At 41.8% G+C, this 27,449-nt stretch overlaps 2 protein-coding genes across 2 annotated transcripts; both read right to left on the reverse strand.

Annotated features, from left to right (window-relative positions):
• Positions 1-1,383: 1,383 nt before the first annotated feature.
• Positions 1,384-3,629, reverse strand: LOC110872330 (L-type lectin-domain containing receptor kinase VIII.2). Its single transcript, XM_022121110.2, has one exon. It carries the CDS (start codon positions 3,533-3,535, stop codon positions 1,520-1,522), a length of 2,016 nt encoding a protein of 671 aa, XP_021976802.1. The 5' UTR covers positions 3,536-3,629; the 3' UTR covers positions 1,384-1,519.
• Positions 3,630-15,194: 11,565 nt separating this feature from the next.
• On the reverse strand, positions 15,195-16,112 carry LOC110869722. The gene has a single exon (XM_022118954.1). It carries the CDS (start codon positions 16,110-16,112, stop codon positions 15,195-15,197), a length of 918 nt encoding a protein of 305 aa, XP_021974646.1.
• Positions 16,113-27,449: the final 11,337 nt, after the last annotated feature.

Genomic DNA, 27,449 nt, shown 5'->3' on the forward strand with positions numbered 1-27,449 from the left:
AATAAAATAAATTAACCGATGACTTTGGTTTTGGTATGCTAATAACCGAATTGAATTGTGCACACTTCTAACTGTTATAAGCTTAAAAGAGACTCAACTGAGGCAAGACACATTAAGGGGGTGTTTGTTTTTTGTGAAAAGTACTCCTGGACAACATTTGAGTTTTCAGTGTGTTTGTTTTCTGGAAGTGTTTTCATTAAAAAAGGTCTACTAGACCTCTTCCTCAAACAGATGAGGACTCCCCTCTTCTACACCTCTTCTTCTAGCACTTCCTCCTCTCAGCCGACTACGACATCTCCCCTTCCCCACCTCCGGTTGCCCGACATCACCTCTCCCTCCGCCTTCACCGGCGACAACACATCTCCCCTCCGCTCCTGCAACTTCGTCGGCCCCTGCCTTCACCGCCGACAACATCCAGATTCCAGCCAACTAAGTTGACTTGTGAAGAAAATGGCCGGAGTTGATGCATCGGAATCGATTCACCCTTTCATTCCTAAAGATCTGATTTTACCGGATTATGCATCGGAATTGATTCACTCTCTCAATCCACCATTATCGGTGTTTATGGCTCTGCTTCCCTTCTAGTCGTTATCTTTGTTTGGATCCTCACTGGTAATCAATTAAATTATGATAGTTTCAATTAAATCCATATAGTAATCCGTATTCCACTGCTTAATTTCTTTCTTATACACGTGCATTTGCATTCTAATTTGTTGGAGTTATTTTGTATTCATATTTAATTGATTTTTTTATATATACCCAGTTGTTGTATACTGTATAGCTCATAAGTTATGCTTAATTCTAGTAAACAAATGTCAGATCTTTGTATGTTAAGTTTTTTTTAGTCATAATTAGTGGTTTGGATTGATTAATCTTTATGCTTAATTCTAGTAAACAAATGTCAGATCTTTATATCATATGGGTTTGTTAAAAAACAAACAGTCTTCTTCTTGCAGACTGCAGAGGTTTGGTCCACCTCTTCAGCTACAGATGTCTGCAGATGTGGTCTGCAGACTGCAGACGTTTTACCTCTGAAAAAACAAACAGCACCTAAAACTGCTGAGTGTAGCAAGGCACATTTATCAAAAACCTGAGTTTACATATAAATCCGTCTGGCCAATGATAATTTCAAACAGACTGAATTAGCCACAAAACTAGGCTAAACAACTAAAAATGGTCTAGATTGGAGTATTGGACGTCCACCTTGCTTGTCTTGGGTGTGCGCTTTTCATGCACCTTAAAGTGTTGCCAAAAGATTCATTTTTGGCATATCTACTTGGAATCTTTTGCGCCGTGAGCCTTTAAATACCGAGAATTTGGTGAACATAGAGGTCTAACAAGTTGTAATATAGATTTGATTGTGGGTATGCTTGGTAAAATAGATTTCGTTGGGTAAGTACTAGTTAAAACAAGTTGTAACAAATGATGTTGATAAAGTAGTAGTGTATTTGCAGTGTACTATTCACTACACAACTGCCTATTACATTCAGTATACCAATGATTCCCTTGTAGCTATATATCACTTAAAAGAAGCACACATGTAAGGATTACCACAAAGCTGTGTCGTGCTTGTATAAGGGAACAAAGTCACAGGCCTATTTGAGGGCAATTCGGGAATCTCCGTCTCGAATTTCAAATACTCCGTCACTTCCGACATGCTTGGCCGCCCCGCGTTCTCTTTTAGCGTACACAATAACCCGATATCCACAACTCGAACCGCCTGGTCTAGGGTTAACACCAAACCCATTCTTTCATCAACAAGCCTTTCTTTCTTGTTCATCTCATGCATGGTCCATGCCCATTGTAATAGGTCCGAGTCTAACTCGTCACTTTCAAGGTTAGACTCAGAGCTAGACTCGGTCCTAGACCTATACCTATACCGGTTTCTTCCCGCTACAACCTCTAGTAGAACCACCCCGAACTCAAAAACGTCAGTCGGTTGACCAATTGCTTCCACGAGCCGGTTTGATTCTGCACCTGGCATTAGAAACCCGAAATCACCAAGCAAGGCTCGAACACTTACGTCGATAAACACACTACTCGTTTTCACGTTTTTATGAGCATGGTTTTGTGAGTGAAGGTAATTCAATGCGTGTGCCACGTCTCGAACCACCTTGAGCCGCCTGCTCCATGGCAAGACACCGATCCCATACAACCAGTCATCAAGAACCCCGTTCTGTACATAATCGTAAACAACTATGGTTTCTTGGTGGTCGAAGCACCACCCTCTAATTGGCACTAGATTAGGGTGGCGTAACTTGCTCATCGCTTTGATCTGTTTACACACGTGCCGCCGGTTAACACCGTGAGACTTGAAATATTCGACAGAAAACCGCTTCACCACCACTTGGCACCCGTTTAACAATGTACCTCTGTATGCATCACCCCTTTCATCATGTGCTACCTTGTGTAGCTCATCAAAACAGCGAGTAGCCGATGAAACCTCCGAAATGGTGAACCTCCGCGGTTTGTTTGGCGGTCGAGGCCGCTCTTTCACCTCCGGTAGCATAGCCACCTTGTTCGGTTTCTCTCTACCCCGCTTGTGATTGTAGTATATACTCACCAAAGCAACAATCGCAAGCAAAACAACTGACATAAATATAAAGAAACCATTCAAATTGCCACCATCTCCACCACCATTTCCGGTAATGATCTTGCTTTCACACGTTTCCAGCGACGGTACACGAAGAGAAGCCCGACTAGTCGATGTAAAATTCCACGAAATCAAGTTATGAATCTGCGTAAAATTCCCCGTAGAAGCCGAAAACCCAACAAACATGTACTCTTTCAGAAATTCCGATATATCAAGTTTCCCCGCGAAAACAGGTTTCGTAGGATAACCCTGGCTATCGGACCCTAACCGGATCTCCAAAAACCGGTCTTGACCATGATAATCAATCCAAGCTCTCTGTATCTCCCCATTTTTCAAATCAACACCGAATTCGGACACGTTCACTGTGATTGTCGATACAATCGAACCCAAATTAATCCCGATATGGTTATCATTAGGATCCCCGAATTCGACATTTTCCCGTGTGTCGAATTCAATCCCGACGGCTTTATATTCTTCATCACACGCATCATTTAACATACCAAGCCACGGCCCTGCCCGCCCGACCGTGAATTCGTCCGGCGCTAACATAAACGTAAAACCACTTCCACCGCCGCCACCACCACCACCACCAGAAGCCACACTTGACCGCGTGGTTTCAAGTTGAAACGAGAAAGTCGTTTTAAACGAAGCCGGGGTACGTGTAACCGGGTCGAAAACCCTGACCGGGTACGCGTACATAGCCCGGCCAGCCAGGTGTTTAAGATCAACATCTTTCGGGTTTGTATCGGGTATCTGAACCCGACCCGTTTTGTCCACTGTGGAGCTGCCTAGCAGCATGAGGTTGTGAGCAGTTTTTGGGGTGGTGAAGTCTGGAAAATTGAAGTGTTTTGTGATATTAATGGCTACTTCTTTGTGATCAGTTGCTTGAACATGAATGAATAAGATTATTAGGGTTGAAAGAAAGATGGTGATGGATGCCATTGAAGAAGATTGAAGGTTTGATGAGAGGGTTTAAAAAAAGAGTGTGTGTTTTGGAATGATGAGTCATGAAAGATGTCAACTTCTGTTAGGTTTGTGGTGATGGTGGGTATTATGTGGTTATGTATTTTCGGCGGGAATGATTAATAACGACAAACGAAGATGATAATGTACTAGTTGTCTGTTGTTTTGGTTTGGGTTGATTAAAAACATATAATAATATTTAATTTGGAGAATTTATAATTTAAATTTACGGTTAAAATCTGGTACTAATAGCTCTCAAACGTATGAAGCGTGTCAACCAGAGTATTATGCTGCTAAAATAATTATTTCACTACAACAAAATGAAAATAGCGTGTGATTATCACGCTACTTGAAAACTGTAGCGTAATTGACACGCTATTTTTGATAGTGCAATTTCTTCAACTTGAAATAGATAAAATGAGACCGGCTGTCCTCACCACCTCTTTCTTTTTTTTTTTGACCATGGCGGTTGCGCCCCCATAACTGTCGCCTCTTCCTTGGGATCCTATAGCTCTTTCTCCCCCAACGTCATCGTACTCGTAGAGAATTCTTATAGCTAGGTTAATTAACATATAATAATACATGCAAATGAGGTATTTACAAGATCATTTTATACAATGAAAAATCTCCTAATATATAGGGAACATCCAGCAAGAGGAAGATTCTAGGATAATGGCAAGTCACCTAGGGACTATGTTTAGTGTTGTATTGATTCAATGTTCCAACTTCCAAGCATGGTAATATACTAATATGGTTACCTTGGTGTAACTAGTTGAGATCCATTGGATTCATAGGTGGACTCGACTACACTGAGGTTGTTGGACTAAACCGAGGTTCTAAATGAAGATGTATGGTCCCAACTGCCAATCTGCCGCGCGGTCCGTGGCCATGCCCCTGCGCTCACAGGACCATACCCACACTTTGTCTAAAAACACTTAGCCGTTTCCAACGTTCCACCGCGAGCTAATATCGCGGCGCGCAACTATGCCAACACAGAGGTTGCAAATACTACAAGGTGAAAGCAACGTGCAGCCAACCAACGCAAGCAAGGCTCTATGTTAGACGATCCCCACGATGCTCAATCTTGCACAAGACAAATAATACAGACGATAGTGACATGTGGCCAATCCCCTTCCCCTCAATCTCCACTAACGGTTGAGGGTAGACGAGACAAGAAGTACACCTTGAAAGCGACCTACATCCAATCACGGTGCGCGATGGTACTTTCACCTCTGCATGCATTACCCGCCGTGAGAGTGGGGACCAAATCAATATTCCTTGATAGCGACGTCTCACCCAATCGGCCCTCTTCCTTCTCCAACCATCCGATTATATATTCCAGCCTTCACCAAAGGTTTAAGAATCTAATTTCCTGCTCTCTCTCACTCTTAACACACACTTGTTTCCTTTCTTTCCAGAAAGAACAATACTTATTCTAATGCCAGAGCCTGGTTACGAGAAAACCCCTTTCACTTTCTCTTAACGAGCCAACGATGTTGTTTTAGTTTTGTAGATCACATTTGACGGATTCTAGCTTATGCGGATCCAGAAAAGAGATTGAGAGATAACCCCCCGGTCGAGACATTACTTGCCTATCGCCCGTGGATCAGGCTTGGTTTCTCTTCATTTGCATCATTCCATCCGCAAGAACAACACTTTCTCTTCATTCTTTTCTCAAGAAACACGGAACTAATTTTAGTGATTAGTTTGGTTTATGTTTCGACCATAAAGGTTAATCTTCTTAATCCTTCCTGAGCTGACGCCTTGATCTCCCTGCAAAACACTAAACACCCCGTTAAGCTCGTTAAGAGGAAGGGAATAGGGGGGTTCTTCTCTTAAGCACTCTCCGACGTGAGAATAAGTATATGTTTTGAGGGAATAAATGTGTGATTAATAGTGAGAGCATAGAACAGAATAGAATTAACATGTACATGAATGTCCCTATTTATAGCCGGAGTAGTGTAGAAGGAGATGGGCTGATGGGCCTTGGGCCTGGAGTCGACAGCAAGGAATATCCTTTTTGTCCCTTCTGTCATGGCCGTTAGCGTTTCTAGAAGGTTAATGGAGCTGGTGCACCCTGAGTGGAGCCACGTGTCCTGGTTGTTGTCCTTGTTGTCTCCCTTACATCAGCAGGTGAGTGGAGATCATGGGGCAGATGTCGCCGCCCTCTGATTGGTGCCACGTAGGCGTCCTTGTATACCTTCTTGTCATCTGCACGATTGCTAATCGTGGAGCACGATAGGATACAACCTGTTGGACGCTGATTGGCCCATTTCTCTGCCACTCGTACCTTTCGTCTTGTCCAGGATGGACCCGCGCTTCTGTCCTCGCGCGGCCTCTGGAGCACATCCATATAGTCGGTGCAAGGTCCAGGGAGTGAGGGTTTTCATCCAGGATTGATGCGGGCCCAAGCGTAGAAGAGCGGGCCATCCGGTACTTGGAGGCCCAAGATCGCGTCACAAAAGGGGCTTCACTGAAATGGCTCTAACTTGGGCTACGGAGGTCCGTTTGGGGCGTGTGACCAGTCAAAACGAACGGGAGAACGAGCTCTATCTTGCTGCAAACCGCCTACGGCGGTTTGGGTCATCGTCCGTGCCGAAAAAACGCTTATTTCTATTAGTTTTTTCCATTTTTATGTTTTTTCAAGTATTTTGGGCATTTTGTTTTTGGGCTTGTGTTTGGCCCGTTGTCTTTTTTAGGCCCGTTTCGAATTTCTGTCTCTATTTATGTATTGCCCTAGTGAAATGAAAGATCAGAATTGAATTTTGAGAAAAACAGTTTTTCACTTCAAATTCCAAGCCTTTTGGGTTGAATTTTGGGGTTGGGGAAGAACGACACGGGCATTCACAGAATCAACGTGTTTGATCTTCATTATCGTACTACTCACTACATCAGTTGGTATCAGAGCCGAATTCCTGGCTCAAAATGCCTCCGAGGAGAAACAACAACAGGCCTCTCGATGAAGTGTATGAACGAGAGTTGGAGCAGCGACTCATGGCGAGAGTGGATGAGCGGTTGGATCAAGTGGTCAATCAGTTGACTGATCGGATGGCCGATTTGATCAATCGTAGGAGGCAGGGACCCAATGACGGGTATGGTTCTGATTTTAGTAACCCATTTGGTGACGGTTCGGCTTCCGAAGACGAACAGGAAGGGAGACCAAGGGGTGAACGTGGAGGGGGCAACAGGCGTTGGGATTCTGGGATTAGAGTTGATATTCCAGAATTTGATGGGTCTAGTTTGAATCCAGAGGGGTTCATCGATTGGTTGGCTACCGTGGAGGAGGTGTTTGAATACAAGGAGGTGCCTGAAAATAAGCGGGTGGCCTTGATCGCTACCAGGTTACGTGGTAGGGCCTCTGCGTGGTGGCAACAGTTGAAGTTAACACGAAACAGGCTCGGGAAGTCAAGGATCGTGACATGGACCAAGATGAAAAAATGCTTGCGGTCCAACTTTTTGCCTCATAACTTTCAAAGGTTGATGTACCAGCGTCTGCAGAATTTAAAACAGGGGGCTAAATCGGTTGATGATTATACAACTGAGTTTTACCAGTTGATTGCGAGGAATGATATTCAAGAACCGGAGGAGCAACTTGTCTCCCGGTATATTGGGGGTCTAAGGGTTCAGATCATGGAGGCTGTGAATCTTTTTGATCCGTTAACCATTCCTGAGGCACACCAACGGGCGTTGGCCTTTGAGAAGCAAAACCGTCGAGTGGGCGGTTCATTTACCCCCGCTGGGGGAAACGTTGGGTCAGGCAGTGGGGCACCTCGTGGCGGGCCTAGTCAGGGGAAGCCGGGGGGTAGTAATACCGGGCCTACTTCTAAGGGGGCTAGCAGTAGTGGTCCGAGGTGTTTCAACTGTGGTGAGACGGGCCATCGTCAAGCTGAGTGCAAAAAGGCTGGTAAAAGACACTTATTTGCTGAGTCTGAAGATGAACAGTATGAGGAGTATGAGAATAACCCAGTCTACGATGAAGAAACTGAATATGAAGAGGAGGTTGTGACTGGTGATGTTGGGGTAAATTTGGTGGTTAGACGTTCTTGCTATACACCAAAGGCAGATGGGGATGATTGGCTGAAGCATAACATCTTCCACTCAACATGCACTATTTTGGGAAAGGTTTGCACGTTCGTCATCGATTCCGGGAGTTGCGACAACCTGATTTCTGAAGAGGCAGTCCAAAAGTTGGCCTTGAAGACAGAGAGTCACCCGAAACCGTACAAGCTTCAATGGCTGAAAAAGGGAGGTGAAGTGACGGTATCTAAAAGGGCACTGGTTTCAATTTCCATTGGGTCCACGTACAAGGATGATGTCGTGTGTGATGTGGTCCCTATGGACGCGTGTCACTTATTGTTGGGCAGGCCTTGGGAGTACGAGCGTAATATAGAACATAACGGGCGGTCCAATACGTATAGTTTCCTGTTTGGTGGTGTGAAGATCACTCTTGTTCCTAGCAAGCCTAAGCAATTAGCCACGAAACAGTCGGGCACTCTGTTGACCATTAGTCAGTTTCAAGATGAGTTGGAGGAAGCAGACAATGTTTTTATTTTGATTGGGAAGCCTGTGGCCGAGGAAGTCGACATTCCTGAATGTATGGTTCCGTTATTCGAGGAGTTTGTTGATGTTTTCCCAGATGATTTACCTGCCGGGTTGCCACCCCTACGAGACATCCAACATCACATTGATTTGGAACCGGGGTCCCAGCTACCCAATAAGCCCCATTACAGAATGAGTCCAAAGGAGCATGAGGAATTACGTCGGCAGGTTGAAGATTTAATTTCTAAAGGGTATGTTCGGGAAAGCATGAGTCCTTGTGCTGTCCCTGCTCTGTTGACTCCAAAGAAGGATGGGACGTGGCGTATGTGTGTTGACAGTCGTGCAGTCAACAAGATCACTGTGAGGTACAGGTTTCATATTCCTCGACTTGATGATTTGCTTGATCAAATTAGCGGTGCCACTATTTTCACGAAACTAGACTTGAAGAGTGGGTATTACCAGATCCGACTCAGGCCTGGGGATGAGTGGAAAACCGCCTTCAAGACTCGTGAGGGGTTGTATGAATGGTTAGTGATGCCTTTTGGGTTGTCCAATGCCCCTAGTACGTTTATGCGGGTCATGAACCAGTTGTTTAGGCCCTTTATTGGCAAGTTTGTTGTGGTTTATTTTGATGATGTTCTTATTTATAGCCCTAATTTTGATGAGCATGTAAAGCATGTACGGCAGGTTTTGACCTTGCTCCGAAGGGATAACTTGTATGCAGCCAGAAAGAAGTGTGTCTTTATGGTCCCTAAGGTCCTGTTTTTGGGGTATGTTGTTTCTGGTGACGGGATACAGGTGGATGAATCCAAGGTAGCGGCTGTTAAGCAGTGGCCAACCCCCACTACAATAACTGAAGTACGTAGCTTCCATGGTCTTGCTTCATTTTATAGACGGTTCATTCGAAATTTCAGTTCCCTTATGGCACCAGTGACTGACTGCATGAAGGGAAAGACCTTTATATGGACTGAGGAGGCAGAATCAGCTTTTCAGTTAATCAAAGAAAAGCTTACATCAGCACCAATTCTTATTTTGCCAGATTTTTCTCGGGTTTTTGAGTTGCACACAGATGCCTCGCAGGGTGGTATTGGGGCAGTCCTAAGTCAAGGGGGGCGTCCAGTTTCTTATTTCAGTGAGAAGTTGACTGGGCCAAAGTTACGTTACAGTACTTATGATCTTGAATTTTATGCAGTGGTCCAGGCTGTGAAACATTGGCGTCACTATTTGTTTCACAAGGAGTTTGTTTTATTTACAGACCATGATTCGCTGAGGCATATCCGCAGTCAAGATAAAGTTTCACATAAGCATGCCCGATGGATGGCTTTCTTGGAAAAGTTTACCTTTGTTGTGAAGCATAAGTCTGGAATCTCGAATCGTGTGGCAGATGCCTTGAGCAGGAGGAGTAGCCTGCTTGTTTCTATGAGAGTTGTTGTACCCGGGCTAGACAATCTCATGGAACAGCTCACAGCAGATCCATATTTTTCTGTCATTTTGCAGGATGTGCAGTTGGGGAAGAGGGCAGATTTTCTTGTGCATGATGGCTTTCTTTTTAAGGAAAATCAATTGTGTATTCCCAATTCCAGCCTCCGACTTCAAATAATTAAAGAACTGCATGGAGAAGGGCACGTGGGAAGAGACCGTACTTTACGACTGGTGCAGTCTTCTTATTTTTGGCCTACTTTGCGGAGGGATGTTGAACGGTTTGTTAGACGTTGCAGGATCTGTCAAGTTTCAAAAGGCACAACTACCAACGCAGGGCTTTATATGCCTCTACCCATTCCTCAGCAACCTTAGGTAGATATTAGCATGGATTTTGTGTTGGGGTTACCCCGTACTCAGCGTGGTAATGATTCGATCTTCGTCGTGGTGGACCGGTTTTCTAAAATGGTGCACTTTATTCCTTGCAAGAAGACAACGGATGCAGTTAATGTGGCTCAGTTGTTCTTTCGAGATATCTATCGTTTGCATGGTTTGCCGTCTTCTATAGTTTCTGATCGGGATACTCGTTTCTTGAGTCACTTTTAGCGCAGTTTATGGAAAATGGTGAACACTCAGCTCAATTTTAGCAGTGCTTATCACCCACAAACTGATGGGCAGACAGAGGTTGTTAATCGATCACTTGGTAATCTTTTGCGGTGTCTTGTGGGTGATCATGTGAAGTCGTGGGATCAAAAGCTTTGTCAGGCTGAGTTTGCTCATAATCATGCTGTTAATAGGAGTACTGGGTTTAGTCCGTTTGAGGTGGTCTATTCTGCTAAGCCTCGGGGTCCTCTTGATTTGATGTCACTTCCTTCACCAGGTTCTGTTCCCAAAAAAGTGCAAGATTTTGTGGTTGGGTTACATGATGTTCATAAAGCTGTGCAGGATAACTTGGCCAACGCTAATTCAAAGTACAAGCAAGCTGCAGATCAAAAGCGTAGGCAAGTTGATTTTGAAGAGGGTGATTTTGTTTGGGCCATTTTGACTAAGGATCGCTTCTCAGTGGGGGAGTATAATAAGTTGTCAGCCAAGAAGATTGGGCCAGTAGAGATTGTGCAGAAGATAAATTCTAATGCCTATCGTCTGAAGTTACCAAGCCATATTCGTTGCTCTGATGTTTTCAATGTCAAACATTTGCTGCCTTTTCATGGGGATTCGTCTGATGATGAGGTTGCTGCGGATTCGAGGTCGAATTTTGTCTACCCAGGAGGGAATGATGCGGGCCCAAGCGTAGAAGAGCGGGCCATCCGGTACTTGGAGGCCCAAGATCGCGTCACAAAAGGGGCTTCACTGAAATGGCTCTAACTTGGGCTACGGAGGTCCGTTTGGGGCGTGTGACCAGTCAAAACGAACGGGAGAACGAGCTCTATCTTGCTGCAAACTGCCGACGGCGGTTTGGGTCATCGTCCGTGCCGAAAAAAACGCTTATTTCTATTAGTTTTTTCCATTTTTATGTTTTTTCAAGTATTTTGGGCATTTTGTTTTTGGGCTTGTGTTTGGCCCGTTGTCTTTTTTAGGCCCGTTTCGAATTTCTGTCTCTATTTATGTATTGCCCTAGTGAAATGAAAGATCAGAATTGAATTTTGAGAAAAACAGTTTTTCACTTCAAATTCCAAGCCTTTTGGGTTGAATTTTGGGGTTGGGTAAGAACGACACGGGCATTCACAGAATCAACGTGTTTGATCTTCATTATCGTACTACTCACTACATCAAGGATGCTAAGTGTAGAATCTGAGCGTGGAGGGTTTTCATCCAGGATGCTAAGTGTAGAATCTGAGCTTTAACTTTGCTTGGGCCTCGCACGCGACCTAGGTTTTACCTATTTAGTCGGCGCGGGGTCTAGTAAGTTTGACAGATTGATGTAGGAGTATGGTCTCGCGCGCGACCTGATTTGTCAGCGCGGCTTTTTGGGACCATACCCCTTCATTTTATCTTTTTTCGATCATCATGGTTAATCTTCCTCCTCCGCCTTTTGGTTCAAGCTCAAATTATGGGGATGATGAGTACCAAAAGGAGGATCACACTGTTGGCACCATCACAAAGGTGGCTAACAGTACGCCAATGATGAATCAAAACTCGTCTTTCAGTTTCCATGCGGACACACAACGCCTCAAGACCAACAGCCGCAAGATAATGACACCTTAGAAAACTGGTTCATTAAAAAGGAGGCCCAACTCGCTAAAGAATACAATAGGTTGCTCCAAGAAAAACGACAGGCGGGCCTGACGACGGCTCGCACCTTGTCTTATGATTCTCCACCTCACCCCTGTACCCAACCGTTGATCACAGACGATAATTCACCTCTTCTCAATCATGCTGGAGACAAATAGTAGAGTCGATAACGACATGTGGCCAATCAGCGTGCGTCATTTCACCTCTTCTCAATCTCCACTAACGGCTGAGAGCAGACGAGAAAGGAAGTACACCTTGAAAGCGGGGTGTAGCCAATCACGGCGCGTGATCGTACTCCACCTCTGCGCACATTACCTAGCGCGACATGGGGGACCAAATGGATATTCCTTGACAACGACGTCTCGCCCAATCAGCCCTCCTCCTTCTCCAACCATCCGACTATAAATACAAGCCTTCACCAAAGGTTTAACTGTTTAAGGATCCGATTTCTGCTCTCTCACTCTTAAAGAACAATGCACTTGTTTCCTTTTTCTCTAAAAAGAACAATACTTGTTTTCACGTTGGAGCTTGGTTATGAGAAGAGCCTCTCCTCCTCGTAACGAGCTAACGGTGTTGTTTGAGTTTTGCAGATCATATTTGTAGGATTCTAGCTTACGTTGATCGAGAGAAGAGATTGAGAGATAACCCCCGGTTGAGACATTACTAGCCTATCACCTGTGGATTAGAGTTAATGTTTCTTCACTAAAGATATGAACATTTGATTAAATAAAACAATTTAAATCTAACCTTAATTGATTTCAACAAGTTTTGATTCATAAATCTCAAATATTTCCACTTGTTATGTGTGAGCATTGTTGATGCTATCCACTAGATAACGGATCAAGAGGGCAAGCCAAAATGTTTAAACTATGTTCACTTAAATTGGAACATCTCGACTTTACAGTTTGAACGGTAAATTTCCTTTGTTTCTGTTGTTTGTGAGAGTTAAACCCAAGACCCGATTTAAATTGTACCTTTTTTGAACAACCTGTTTTTACCTAAACATATTGTGCCTAGGAACCGTTTTGACCCGATTTAAATTGAACTTTTTCTAAACTTTGGCCCAAACCCGCCCAGCGCCCTGACCTATCCACCACCCAATACGATCTGCCTGTTTGCTAGGCTCGTATAATTCCTAAAATAGGATTAGTAGAGACTATTATGCCTTCAGTTGGTATTAGAGTGGACTATCACATCGACACTGTAGTTACATCGTATTATTTAGATATATTTATATTTTCGATCTTTTATTATAACTAAAAAAACTAGGGCCAGCCTAGAGTGATTTTGGAATATGAAAAATCCGATGAGAAATTGAGAATAGTTGCACACAGAATGTACTTGCAAAAGGCCGAAAACACTGGTTAATTGACCCACCATAAACTATACCATTGGGCCTAACCCGTATAATGACCTATCGTATAAGTTGTAACCACAATATATATTATGGGGATGGTTCAAATAAAAACCACTTTTATTGTGAAAACTCGAAAACTGACTAAAAAATCCCTAAAAAACACAACAATTTTTTTTCAATTTTTTTATAAAAATCGCAGGTTTTTTATATAAAAAAACCTTTTTTTTTTTAAAAAAATTGTAGTACACATGTGTAGCATACTGTGCACTACAAATTTTTTTTTTTGAATTTTTTTTATATATAAAAATAGCAAAAATTGGTACGCAAAAAAAAAAAAAAAACAAAAAAACAAAAAAACAAAAACATTTTGGTATGTTTTTTTGGCTTTTTTAATTAGTTTTCGAGTTTTTACAATAATTAGTGGTTTTCATTTGAACCTTCCCCTATGTATTATATAACTCAAGTTATATAAAGATGTTTGGTATGTTGATGTTGTATTGGGTTACTTAACATGTAAAATGCACTAACATGCAACGAACCACCCTAAAAAAATTCCACGCCTATGAAAAAATTGGGTCCGTCATATGGTACTGACTAGGGATAGATATGGATTTATCGGATTGGACTTTTTATATATAATTCAACTTACGGGAGGGTTTTCTCTTTATTGGAAACCTATATATAACGTTAATTTATAGAGAGGCGGCCGGGGGTGGGGGGGGGGGGATAAGTGTTAACATAACAAAACTTACTTAAACCCTCTCCTTTGACCCATTTGGCAAAATCCAAGCACCGGCAAGGCACGATTTTTAGAACACATATTGATTATAAACCTTCAATCATTTTGTAAAACTACTATTTATAAACATGTTTAAGGGCTCTATAGAGTTATATTCATTATAAAGCTATGGGGTGTGCTCAACCTCAGCGCCACCTCACTTTCCCCTTCCACCTCATCCCTCTTCCCCGTCAAAGGTTGTGCTCCCCCTCCTCCCCTTTCCCTTTCCTTTTTTTTTTTTGATTGGACCCATACACACACCCACAACTTTCATCGGGGAGATCGGGTAATATTCACCGACGCCACCAAAGCCAATCCAGAGGCAACGTTCCCTTTTGGCGCCGACGCCAAGTGGCTTCCACGAACCCTTCCCCACACCCCTTAGCCTAAATAATGTTTAGTAATTCAATTTTAACACATGTCATATTTTTAAATTTGCGAGTCCAGATAGTGTATTCAGTAATGTTTAGCATTTTAATTTATCCTTTTTTAACATTTTCTTGAATTCAAATTATGCATGTGGTTGTTATAACAATCCGTGTTTGGTTCTTTAGTCAATTTATAAAGGGATTAAAAAAAATGCTTGTGTACTAATGAAGTTCACGTTGGGTATGTCTGTAAACACGTTTGAATTATTTATTTATGCAAATAACCAAACAACTACAAGAAGACAAACCAAAAAATAACAATCCAAAACTCAAATCAGTAAAGGCACGTGCCCAAAATGTAGTCGTTAGTTAGATTATAAAATCCATAAACGAGTTAAAATTATGAACAAAATTTCACAAAAAGAAAAATCCTATGAACTTTGAGTTTGAAATATATACTAAATTAAACGTAAATCAAAAGTAGGGCCGAATCCATTGTATAAACATAGTCTGCTCTCCATGAAAAAAAAAAGTCGGTTTTATTTGTAAAATGCTGGTAAACTTCTACAAAATTTTGGTTAAGCTTCTCGACCGTCTCTATAAAAAAAAATCTTGGTTTACCACTGTGTAGAAGATGGGTTCGTCATAAATAAATATCCAACCAAAACACAAAGTTGGAATAAATCTACTATATACTATAAATCATAGGACTTTTATCAATTGAAAGATCCGTTATTATATGTTTGTGAAGGTATCAAACGTCGTTAATTTGTAGATGACGAATCTACCAATCATCTGTTTTTAATATTCTGTGTAACATCCTGAAGTGATTAGTTAAATATTTTTTTAATGGCTAACCCAATTTTTTTTTTTTTTTGAACAGAGAACTTTATAAAAAACAAAAACCAGGCGAGCCCTCAAAACAAGGACCGCCGAACCACCAAATTACAACATATATACAGGATTACTAACCCAGTCTTTCCACATTAAATCTGAAAACTTCGACCTACTTTTCAACCATAAAAAAGACCAAGATTTAACTAAAGCAATCACCTCTCTGACGCTAGGAGTTATGTCGCGAAAAACTTTAGCGTTCCGAGTTTTCCAAACCACCCAACACGTTATCATAACCACCCCTCTAATCACCTTTTTGGCCCATTTACCTCCCGAAACCTGCTCATGTATAGCCAAAATATCTTTAAAATCAAACGCTAATAAAGACCCGATCTTACACCATCTCCCAATTGCCTCCCAAACGCCAGACACAAAACCGCACCCTGTGAACAAATGCATCACATCTTCGTCCCCAGCGTCACATAAACTGCACAAACCATCTTGAATATTTATCCTTCGATTAATCAAAGCCACTTTAGTCGGAATTCGCTCCATCTCAGCTCTCCAAACGAAAATATTAACCTTATTCGGCACCCAAGATTCCCACCTCATTAGATGATCCCGGCCCACCTCTTTCTCTTCTCTAACCAACCTCTTGACCTCCGCTACTGTGAAAGGATCCTTATCATCCTCACCCCAAAACCAATGATCTTTAGCACCTGTTAACAAAACATTAGATAAAAGAAAATTAACATCTTGCAATTCTGATATCTCCTCCACAGTAGCTAGACCCCTCTTCCACTTCGGATTGAACCGTGTCCCCTCCATATTTCCGTTCATCCTTTCCGCTACCGAACAATCTTTATTTTGTTCTAGTTTATACAAACTAGGCCACCAGTGTTTTAATAAAGTAGATCCAACCCACAGATCGGTCCAGAAATTAACCGATAACCCATTCCCAACCTTGACCCTTATAAACGAACTGAAAGGCTTCCCTTTAAACTTTTGCCTCTCGAACTCCTTAACCATATTATTCCAGCATCCTTTGAACCGACGGTTGGAAGGCAGAAACAACCACCGACCCCTCCCCCCATGTATCATCTCAACAATATTCCGCCAAAAGCAGCCCTTTTGCGATTTAAATCTCCATGCCCATTTCGCCAGAAGAGCAAAATTGACATCCCTTAGTTTTGAAATACCCAGACCCCCATTTTTCTTAGTCTTTGTAACCGTATCCCATGCAACGCAACCCAACTCATTTTCTTTTCAACACTCGATCCTCCCCACAAAAAATTACTCATTATTTTTTCCAATTGTTCAGTCACCTTAACAGGAGCTTTGTATAAAGAAAAATAATATACCGGAAGACTAGATAACACAGACTTGATCAATATTAACCTACCACCCATTGATAACGTGTTTGCCTTCCAAGTGGCTAGCCGCTTTTTCACCGTTTGTATAACCGGATCCCAGTGACAAATCTTGTTCATATTAGCACCTACTTTAATCCCTAAATACTCGAAAGGGAACTCGCCAACGTTGCACCCTATGATTCCCGCCATCTCATTAACATCAACATCCCCCACCCCTATGCCAAACAACGAAGACTTCTTGATATTAACCTTTAACCCCGAGCATAAGTAAAAAACTCTGAGTAACCGGGCCGTTTTCTCGATGTTCTCTCTTGACCATTCCCCCAAAATCAAAGCACCATCCGCATACAGTAAATGAGATAATTGAGGCCCCCCATTGCAAGTTCTAAAGACCTTACTCTCCCCCAAGTCACACGCTTTACGGACTAGACAAGAAAACGCCTCCATGACGATAAGAAAAAGAAAAGGGGATAACGGATCGCCTTGTCTGGTCCCCTTTTGACACGGAAAATCAAACGTGGGTGACCCATTAACTAGAACAGCCGATCTAGCTGACCCAATAATCCCTTTAACCCACGACAGCCATTTATCTGGAAAACCCATTTGCCCCATCACTGAAAGAAGAAAACTCCAATTGACGTTATCATACGCCTTTTCAAAGTCAATTTTCAACAAAAATCCCTTCCTATCCGTCTTCTTAATCCACCCGTACCACTCATTAATAATGAGCGGGCCATCCAGAATAAATATACCTTTAAGAAACGCCGACTGAGTATAAGAAATTATCTTCCCCATTATCACTTTAACCCTTTCGGCTAACACCTTTGACAACACTTTACTAATAACTCCCACTAGTGTAAGTGTAATTGGTCTATAATCTTTCAAGCCAATAGGAGCACTAGTCTTCGGGATTAAAGTAATAAAAGCAGTATTGCAACCTCTACTGATGACCCCAGTATCAAGAAAAGCATTAAATACCTAGAAAAAATCCTCTTCCAAAAAACTCCAAAAATATTTAATAAACTTGAAATTAAAACCGTCTGGCCCCGGGGCTCTATCTGAACCGCAATCAAAAACCGCATCACGAATCTCCTGTTTAGTGAAGGGTCGAACTAACCTCAATGCATCCTCTACTGGAACAAAAGTAAAATTATCGCACACCAGATTCGGCCGTGACGAGAGCTGATCCGCAAAATGGTTTCGGTAGAAATTAAAAACTTCTTTCTTAACCAGATTAGGCTTAGAAATCCAATGCCCGTTCACCAAAAGACCTGGAATATCATTCGACGCTTTCCTGCCATTAACCACTCTATGAAAATACGCAGAATTATCATCCCCTTCGACGCCCATCTAACCTGGGATTTTTGCTGCATATCTCTACACTTCCATTGATTAACTTGAGCGACTCCCTTCTTGCATTCCTCCCAAATCCACACCTCATCCTCCTCTAAATCCCTATCTTCCATAATAGACTCAAACCTTTGGATCTCACCCTTATAACTTTCTAATTCCTCGCCTTCTTTTTTAATGGTTATAGCCCACCATTTCCTCAGCTCCTCCCTAACCACCTTCAACTTATTATTAAGAACAACATCAGGTCTGCCCTTGACCGAGCATTCAGAGTATGCTTTTATAACAACCTCCTTACAACCCTCTCTCTCTAGCCAAGAGTTGAACCAACGAAAAGGTTTATAACCATAATTAGAATCCGATAACGATAAAAGAAGAGGGGTGTGGTCAGACATATCTCTTGATAGCGTTCTAAGACAAGCCAATGGCCATTTATTAAAGAAACTTTGACTCACCAAAACCAGATCAATCTTGCTAAACTTGGCTTTACCGTTATTGACAGCAACATACGTAAATTGACTCCCCCTCATATAATATTCTTGTAATTCTGCTTCATCAATAAAAGAGTTAAAGTCCGAAGCACATGTGTTATTGAACCTCGAGTTCTTTCTTTCTTCTTTACTACGAACCGCATTAAAGTCTCCTAGAACAATCCATAAACCTTGTGTAGCAGTAATCATCTCCTTCAGTTTGCCCCAAAGATTTCTTTTAGCCATGACATTCTGAGGAGCGTAAACATTCAGGATATTCAACACTGACCCATCATCCACCAAAATCCCCGTAGTTCTAAGAAAGTTAGGATCCGAATCAGAATAACTCTTATTGAACACCCTTGTATTCCAAATATTAATCAGGCCACCTGAACGCCCCATAGCCTCCACCATGTCAAAATCAACATTCCCCCTCCCCCAACAATCCCTACACTCGAAACTATCAGAGCTAACAACCTTAGACTCCTGAATAGCAACGAAATCAACCCCATTCTTGCACCTTAAATGCTTAATCCAGTCCTTTTTCCCTGGAACTCCCAAACCCCTCGCATTAATTGAAAGAAAATTCATAGATTACCTGCCTGTATACCTTCTTCCTCAACCACTTTGGTCACCAAACCCTGAAAATCGGCCAACTGAGCTCCTAGTAAAGTTCCCATCTTAATTGTGCTTTCAACTTCCACGCTAACATCGGTAAAAGGGTCCTTGTTCTCTGTCACCTGCTTCCGGGGAGCCTGTATATCCTCCACCCGTCCCTCCATCACCTGATTAACTCCCCTGTTCGCCATGACCTGTTTCTCCGCTGAAGGAATATCCGGCATCTCCATCGCCGGTCTTGGAGCCTGCTCTTCTGGCTCTAAAATCGATTCTCCTCTTGGACACCCCTCCACCGATTGCAGATTATTAACGTGACCTGCTCCAAAATCTTCTACCTGGGTCTTAAGATTAAAGTCAGACAAAGCATTATCAGCCGACCCCCTCTTGATCTCCAATAACATTAGAAACCATGGGCCCCTCACACCCATAATTGTTGTTATTTAGGCCCAAAAGAGCATTCAGTCCAAAAGGGTCCAGGCCGTTAGAATCCACATCCAATCTGGGCCTTTTTCTCGAACTGGGCCTATTATCTACCGAAATCATCACATGGCCCATCTGTCTTCTACCCACCTTCTTCACACGTTTGCTATAGAGAATCTTTTTACCATTCCCTAGGGAATTATCTTCCATAATAGACACACCGAACAACCTGTCAGTTTCCTTATCCGCCACTACATCATCTCCATTTTTTGTAGACGTTTCCTTATTCTCCATGCAATCATTATGGTAATTCAGTGAACTTTCCTTGTCCTCCCCCACTAATTCCGTGCCTTCCAAACTTCCATCCGAAAAGTGAGACGTCGGCATCTCCGGCGAAGAAGACTGAAAGTGACCTATCGGAGCTGCTTCCTCATCTCTTTCCTTACTAAAAAAAATCTGGTTCCCAATCTCCGATATGCTCCTCCACCCAAACTCTATATCTGCGACCCTTCCATTGGACCACAACCTCTTCTTGTATTCTTTTTCCTTCTGACACTAGAACTCCAACATAATCATACGAGAGGTCTGAATCCCACGCTTCATGTTGTCCGGGCTGAACAATCTTACCGAAACTCTCCCCAATTCTATTGATAACAGAATTGTCGATTAAGTGTAGAGGAATACCCTGTACCCTCAACCATGCAATTCTTTCAAACGGAAGTGTTTGCCCGACCCACTTCTCCACAGACTGGAATACCTCCCTTTTGTCCTTCGCTAACAGATAGAAACGTTCCATATCTTCGCCGCTTTTAAACGAGACCAATAAAAACATACCACCTACATATTGAACAATCCCCTCTCCCTGCATTAAACCTTTAATTGTTTCACTTGCCGCCTTCAGAGCTTTAAAATCCCCCATCGCCACAATCACCGCTTTACCCAACACGTGTTTTTGTCCTATGGCTTCTTCGTTGACTGTTATTACTTTCCCCTCCTGCTTCTCCGTAGGCCTACCCAACATAACATCTCTGAACGTTCTCAATCCCACATTTACATCACCACTAGTATCCTTCCCTTTCATGGCCATGGCACCCGATCCTGTAACAACTTTTGGTTTTACTTTCTCTGTTTGTCTACTATTGATCTCCCCTTCCTCTAGTATAAACCGTGCAACGTTGAAAGTAAGCTTGTAATCACCCATCCGGATATTGGACAAAGTTTTTTCCATCTCCCCGGTATTCTTCACATCCAACAGAGACACGAATCCAAACCTGTTACCCGTCTTGTCTCGCTATGTAAATATCATAGATCTCTGCATGCACCCGAACATACCCTGCCAAATCATTCCCGCTACACCGATCCGGAAGATTGGATACAAAAAACTTCGTTAACCTTTTTTGTATATTCGCCGGAATAGCTTTCCGGTAGTCGCCCATCGCCTTTCAATCTTATAAAGATTTGACATTAATAATGGCTAACCCAATTACTTTTTGGTTAAAAAAATGATTATTTTTTGATGGGTGGTTAAAGTAATATAAATACTTTTTTGGTTTGTTGGTCAGGATGCATAAAATTGGATGACATGACATGTAATTATTATTTATCGTATTTAAATATAGAAAGATTTTTTAGGTTTATAAAATTTGATTACCTTACATGTAACATAAGTTCTGAATTTTTTTTTTAGTTGCTTAAATTCTCACTCGCTTTTTTCTTTTCTGATTGGGAAAATGTCTTTTGAGTCCTACTAATTTTATGCCGTACTCAAACATAATTTTCTCTTGTTTTAGGGGCTGTTTGGTAGCCTTTTAATGACCATTCAGATGCTACCTCTTAATGGTTTAAAACCTCTGAATGAATAAGAGGTCACCTCATGTCTGAATGGTTAAGAGGCAACCTCTGAATGGTAAATCATCACAAGTCACATTCTTCTACTTTCTCATAGATAAAATTCTTAATGGTTCCATTAAGAGGTAGCTTCTTAATGACCATTCAGAGACTACCAAACAGCCCCTTAGTGTTTTTCAAACTTTTTACACGATCAGCCTCTATGTTGGATTCATTTGTGTGGTTAGAAACATATAAAGGTGATGTTTGTAGGATTTAAATTAGTATGCTAACTTATGTTTATGATTTTAGGGTAGATTTGGTTTACAATTAATTGTACTCGGCTAAAGAGAGTCATCCTTGAGAAATTTAAAAAAATTAGGCCTTGAGCGACAATTTTTTTTTTTTTTTTTTTTTTTGAAAAAAAGTGACTAGTTTCATTTGTCACGAAAACGGGCAATTACAAAGCAATGGCAGGTAGTCGGGCAACAAGTTGTGCCGCCACCCCCTTTTGAATAGAAAAACCAATTCTACTAAATACAAAGTTTGAAACCTTTAGCGACGAAGAGTTACTGTTAACGACTTTTTGAACCCGATTCAAGAGTCGCACAGCATCAGGAGCGAGACCACCAAAGGTATCAAACGCAAACGGGACAAACACATGTTGATTCTCCCGGCAGGCTTTCTCATGTTTTGCCACTTTGCTCGCCTCTGCCTTGAGTACCGCTTGCCCTACGACAAAGCCCTTGTCCTTGAGCCCGACAAGAGGGGAGACTCCAGTTAAATCTACACAAGCGTGTTTCCCCCCTTCCCATCCAAACACAAGGATGTCCGCCGGGCGTAAAGTGGACCTCCCCTCTAAGGGGTCAGTCAGAAAATTTACTGTAGCCTCCTTTTTGGCAGAGATCCCGGCCCGCTTAAGAACATCACATAACACATCTCTCACCCAATCATGCCGATATTTAAACCCTGGTAGCTCTTTACAGTGAATTGCGTGCTCGCCGAAAGAATCCAAACACGCTTTGCGGCATACCGGACAAGGCTCGTCAACTGGGAACAATGGAATCATCAGTCGGTATCTAAAGATAGCACGGTATTCCACAGCCGACATGTGTTGCCCCAAGCCTTCAATAGGTGTGACAGACAGAAAATCCTGAGCATGTGGGGCACGTAGACATTCAAACACAGCTCTTTGCCGAGGAGATAAAACAAACTTCTCTTCAAACCTCTTGACAATTTCGCCATATAAGGCATTCGCCAGAATTTTCTGAGATTTAGGAGGGGCGGTGTCTTTAATGTAGAAACCGCCAATATCAAGGTCGGGAAGAGAACTATGCAAACGGTCCAACGCACTCCTGTAATCGGAGTCCAAAACATCCCCACCACATTCTCGGAGTATGTGGTTTTGTAAACCCCAAGATTGAGCCCTTGAAGCCACGAAAGCATATGAAGAGGCATCCTCGCCCGTACAAATCCCTAAGCCTCCAAACCGGGTCGGGAGACAAGCCAACCTCCACTGGAGATCTCCAAGAAAGGCACCTCCACAAACAACAATAACCTCTAATGCTCCCCGGAGGCCTTCATAAAAAACAGAGACAGCTCCCCCGACCAAAGAAGGTTGACACGTTCGAAGACCAAACAGTAATTTAGCTACACCCATACAAGACCGAAGCAAGAGGAGCTCGCTCTGAGGGTCCCGTAGGCGTTTAAGGCACCTCATCAGCTCGACTGCACATTTCGCTCTTTTAAGAGCCATACTACTAATAAACTCTGCATCACGACTAACGGCACCCCCCAGGAGTTTCACACCCAGCACCGGCCTCCCAATCCCCCGAGGGAATAAGCCCTCCTGAACCTTTACACCATTGCAGGTTGGCCAGAAAACTTCAGTTTTCTTTATATTAAGTTGAAGCCCTAAGCAAGGACCCTCAGCTCTGATGATATCTAAAGCATTAGCCACTTGGGTGGCATCTCCAATAAGCGTTCCGTCATCTAGGTACCAGGCGTGAAATAGGAGTTTGCAGCGATCCCTTATTCGGTGAACAAGGGGATGTAGAACAAGGGCAAAAAGGAGGGGCCCCAAGGGGTCACCTTGCTGAACACCAGTAGAAGACCAAATATACTCACCCCCCACATATAATCTAGCTGGTTGACCATATAAAAAATCGACCCACGTAGAAATAGAAGGACACCTTTTTCTTACCTCGTACAGTAGGGCTGTCCTATCAACCAAATTAAAAGCGTTCGAAAAATCAACTGTAAGCATAGCAAGAGACCCATCTTGGTGGTACTCATTAAGGAATCTGTTCGCACTATGAAGAACGGCCTCTGCCCCACACGGAATCCCTACCCCAAACTGGAAATCGCCAAGGTATTTGGCCATCTCCTTCCCAACACCTTTCATGGCCACCTTGGAGATCACCCTCCTCCAAATCGACCCAACAGCGATAGGCCTAATCCCATTATCCGGTTTGAGAAGAGGTGTAAGAGGAGCAGAAGCAACAAACTCCGCCAGACTCCTCGGGCACCTCCCCCCCAAGCACAAATTAACCATAGCTGAAGTAGCCCTAAGCAGGCTATCAGCAATCACAGACCCCTCCCCACAAAAAGCATCTAAAAGATGTTGGGCCCTTAAGCCGTCTCTCCCGCACGACGTACCTTTGGGGAAAGATTTAATACACTCGAGCACCCAATCGGACTCCACCACAAGAGGAGACTCAGAAGGCAAGGAGGCAGGCATGGAAGGAGGGGGCATACATGGGTGCTTAGCCACTAAAGCCTCCAGAGTATTCTTATTGAGAGGGGCGACCCCCGAGGAGCATAAAACCTTAACTGCTGCAGTGAAATGACCATCAGCAACCTTACGTAAACATTGTTTCACATTGGTCCCCCCACACTCATTATCATCCTTAGTGCCCTTTTTGATTCCATCCATAACCTCCCTCGCGGGCTGATCAAACAACGATTGGACAAGAGTAGCAAAACCCTCACGATCACCCCACTGAGCCAAAGACCGCTGGATGCTAAGACATTAGCCCGTCTTCCTATTGCCTGACCTCTTGTCCTGACGACCAACAGGCTTGAACACCCGCAAGGTGCAACGTGGTAATATCAAAAGTCGAACCCATGCCTCAACAGAATCAGGCATAGCAACCACCTTGTCCAAAGCTGCAGTTAAGACTTGGGCAAAAGCCATACGACAACTAAAGGGGATACTCTTAACAGTCTTGATGGGGAGAGAGAAAACACGGTCAAGCAAAGCAATATCTACACCCAACTCTTCCGACGAGGTATCAACGTTTTCAACACCGGGTCTAGTGATGCCAACAATAAAACCCTGTTCATCTCTCTCACCTGGCACAAACCGAATAACCTTATTCTCATGGTGGCTAAAATTGTGTTAAGAGGAAATGAATTAAAAAAATAAATAAAACCTTATTGGTGGAGTCAAAACTTGAAATTGAAACATTCACATTATACATTATATTGAGATGATATTTCCACTCCAACACCAACACTTTTTTGCACGATAAATGAATACAAATATTAAATATATAATTTAGTGTATATATATATATATAGGGGAATGCTAAAATGAGAACCATCTCGAGTTGTAAGAACCATGAGAACTACATCGTAGGGGGCGCGGTGGACCAATTTTTTTTTCATAGACATAGATGCATGTATATAAACACCATTTGTAAAAAAAAATGCCGTGTGTGTAGTTTTAAGCGCCACAAGTTTGTGTTTATGGGACCCGTAAATCTGGTCGGAAAATTTACGGGTCCTGTGACACAAACTTGTGTTGCTCAAAACCCACGACATTTTTTTTTTGAATTTTTTTTTTACAAATGTTGTTTTTATACATGCATCTACGTTTCTGAAAAAAAAATTTGGTCCACCAAGGCACGGATCAAAAAGTTCTCGCGGTTCTTACAACTCGAGCTGGTTATCATTTTAGCGTGATCCTATATATATATATATATATATATATATATATAGGATAGGGATCATGAGTGAACAATATCCTTGTTTGTGAACTAAATGAACTAATCTTGACCCTTGATTAGTTTTTAAGATCAAAAGGGTAGGATTGTAAATGGACAATTAAATTTAATTTTTAAACTACTTATAATTTGCATTCAAAATATCAGTTACCATAAACTGATCCTACATTTTGGTGTTTTAGTTTAATTACTCCTAATCAAGATTATAAAATCCTACATCCTCCATAATTACGAATTTTCATACATCTTAGATCCAGTTCGTCAATCATCTTATTCTTTTTTGCTATTAATAGTTTTCATCAAAGTTCCAATTTAACACCTACAAACACTATAGTTGACTGAACTATCGCCGTCTAAAATGGTAGTCACCATCATCGTCTGAACTAACGGTTTTTCATCGCTTGAACCGACGATTCTCGTCGTGTAATTGTTCATTGTATTTCCGAAGATACTCGTTGTGTAATTGTTCGTTGGGATTAACAAGGATTATGTCTTTTAAATTTTACAAAGATCATTATCTAAAACATATAACAAACAAGATCACGTAAGTTAAGAAATTCATATCTGGTAGTTTTCTACTCAATTTCTATCGCACGGTTCGTCATGTCTTTCAACCATGGCCGACCCAAAAAATAATGCCCAGCCATTAGTCGATCGCACATGTACACTTGTGTATAATCATATACACACCTGTGTAAATTCATAACTACATTTATTTACACACACAAGTACACTTGTGTATACTCATAGATACACTTGTGTATTAAAGCCTATACATTGGTGTAACCATAAAAACTACATAAGTTTTACATTGTACACATAATAAAAATCAAAAACCATACCCAAAATTAAATTAAACCAACCAACCAAAAATCCGGTTTACGTCATAAGAAAAAAAACTAACCATGTGCCAACATTACGAAAAAACAAAAACCATAGTCATAAACATATTATTATCTACATTGAACATTCTAAACATTCAGCCTATTCACCACGTTGTATGCAACCGCTTCAGCCATTACTCGATCGCGGAGCGTGTTAGCATTGGAGCACACAATCTTCACAACATACTTTTTCCTTAACTGAGTCAAACACACCTTTTTTGGCGTGTGTGCAAGCAGAAACTCGTTATCCCATTTTAATTCCGTGTGTCTGTTCCTTCAATGTCAGAAAACTGAATAGGATCATGATCATCCATTGAATTTTTAAACTTAGACGGTGCTTTATGTGAATTCCTTTTGCTTTTCCTTCCTACATAATTAAATTAGTAGGTTCTTACAAATCCTAACTGACTTGTTACCAATAATCCAATTTAAACTTATAACATGTTTGCAGACCTGTATACATAAACATATGGAAGCTAAACATTACAATAGAGCTGAGTACACCTATATGATATCAATAATAATCCATAAAAACCACAAAAAACAACAAAAGTCATATGCAACTTAAAAAAAATATACACATGGAAGCTAAACATTACAATAGGGCTGAGTACACCTATACAATATCAATAATAATCCATAAAAACCACAAAAAAACAACAAAAAGTCATATGCGGCATAAAAAAACAATTATACATATGTGTACAAGCCATCAAGTGCAAAACCTAATACATAAGAGCATCATATTTGCAAAATACTTATACACCGATGTACATCAACCTTGAAACCTACTGGTAATTCACAAATATACATCATATTGAACGCACCTCGTACACTAATGTACATCAACCTTGAAAACCACTGGTTATTTAGAAATGTACATCATATTGACGCTCCTTATACACTGACGTACATCGAACTTCAAAAGCACTTTTTTATTCACAAATGTAAATCATATTAAATGCTCATTGTGCACCGGTGTACATCGAACCTCAAATACATACCACTTAACAATTATATACAAAAAAACCCACATCAGCCATTGACAAACCAAGCATATCAAGTTTTTTTTCAAAACATATGTTTTATACATACACCACATCTGAAATACACATCCTATAAACAAATGTTTACTACAAACAACCACATCAAAGTTATAATCCCACTTTATAAAACAAGTTATTCTGACTAATTGAAGCTATTATACAAAAACTCCTAACCCTAGCTTTCACCAAACAGAAAACGAAGAGCAGGGGGCATATGTCAAACCCTAGCTCAATCGACGAAGACTACCTAAGAAGAATAAATAGATTTGTGGATTATAATGTACCTTGATCAGTTTCAGAAAGGGAAACACACGTTTGCCAGATTTCTTCGCCCGAGTCGCCTTACCGTCGTCTGTCTTTCTTAGAGAGAG

The sequence above is a fragment of the Helianthus annuus genome, chromosome 8 (genome assembly GCF_002127325.2).
Source record: "Helianthus annuus cultivar XRQ/B chromosome 8, HanXRQr2.0-SUNRISE, whole genome shotgun sequence".
Taxonomy (NCBI): Eukaryota; Viridiplantae; Streptophyta; class Magnoliopsida; order Asterales; family Asteraceae; genus Helianthus; species Helianthus annuus.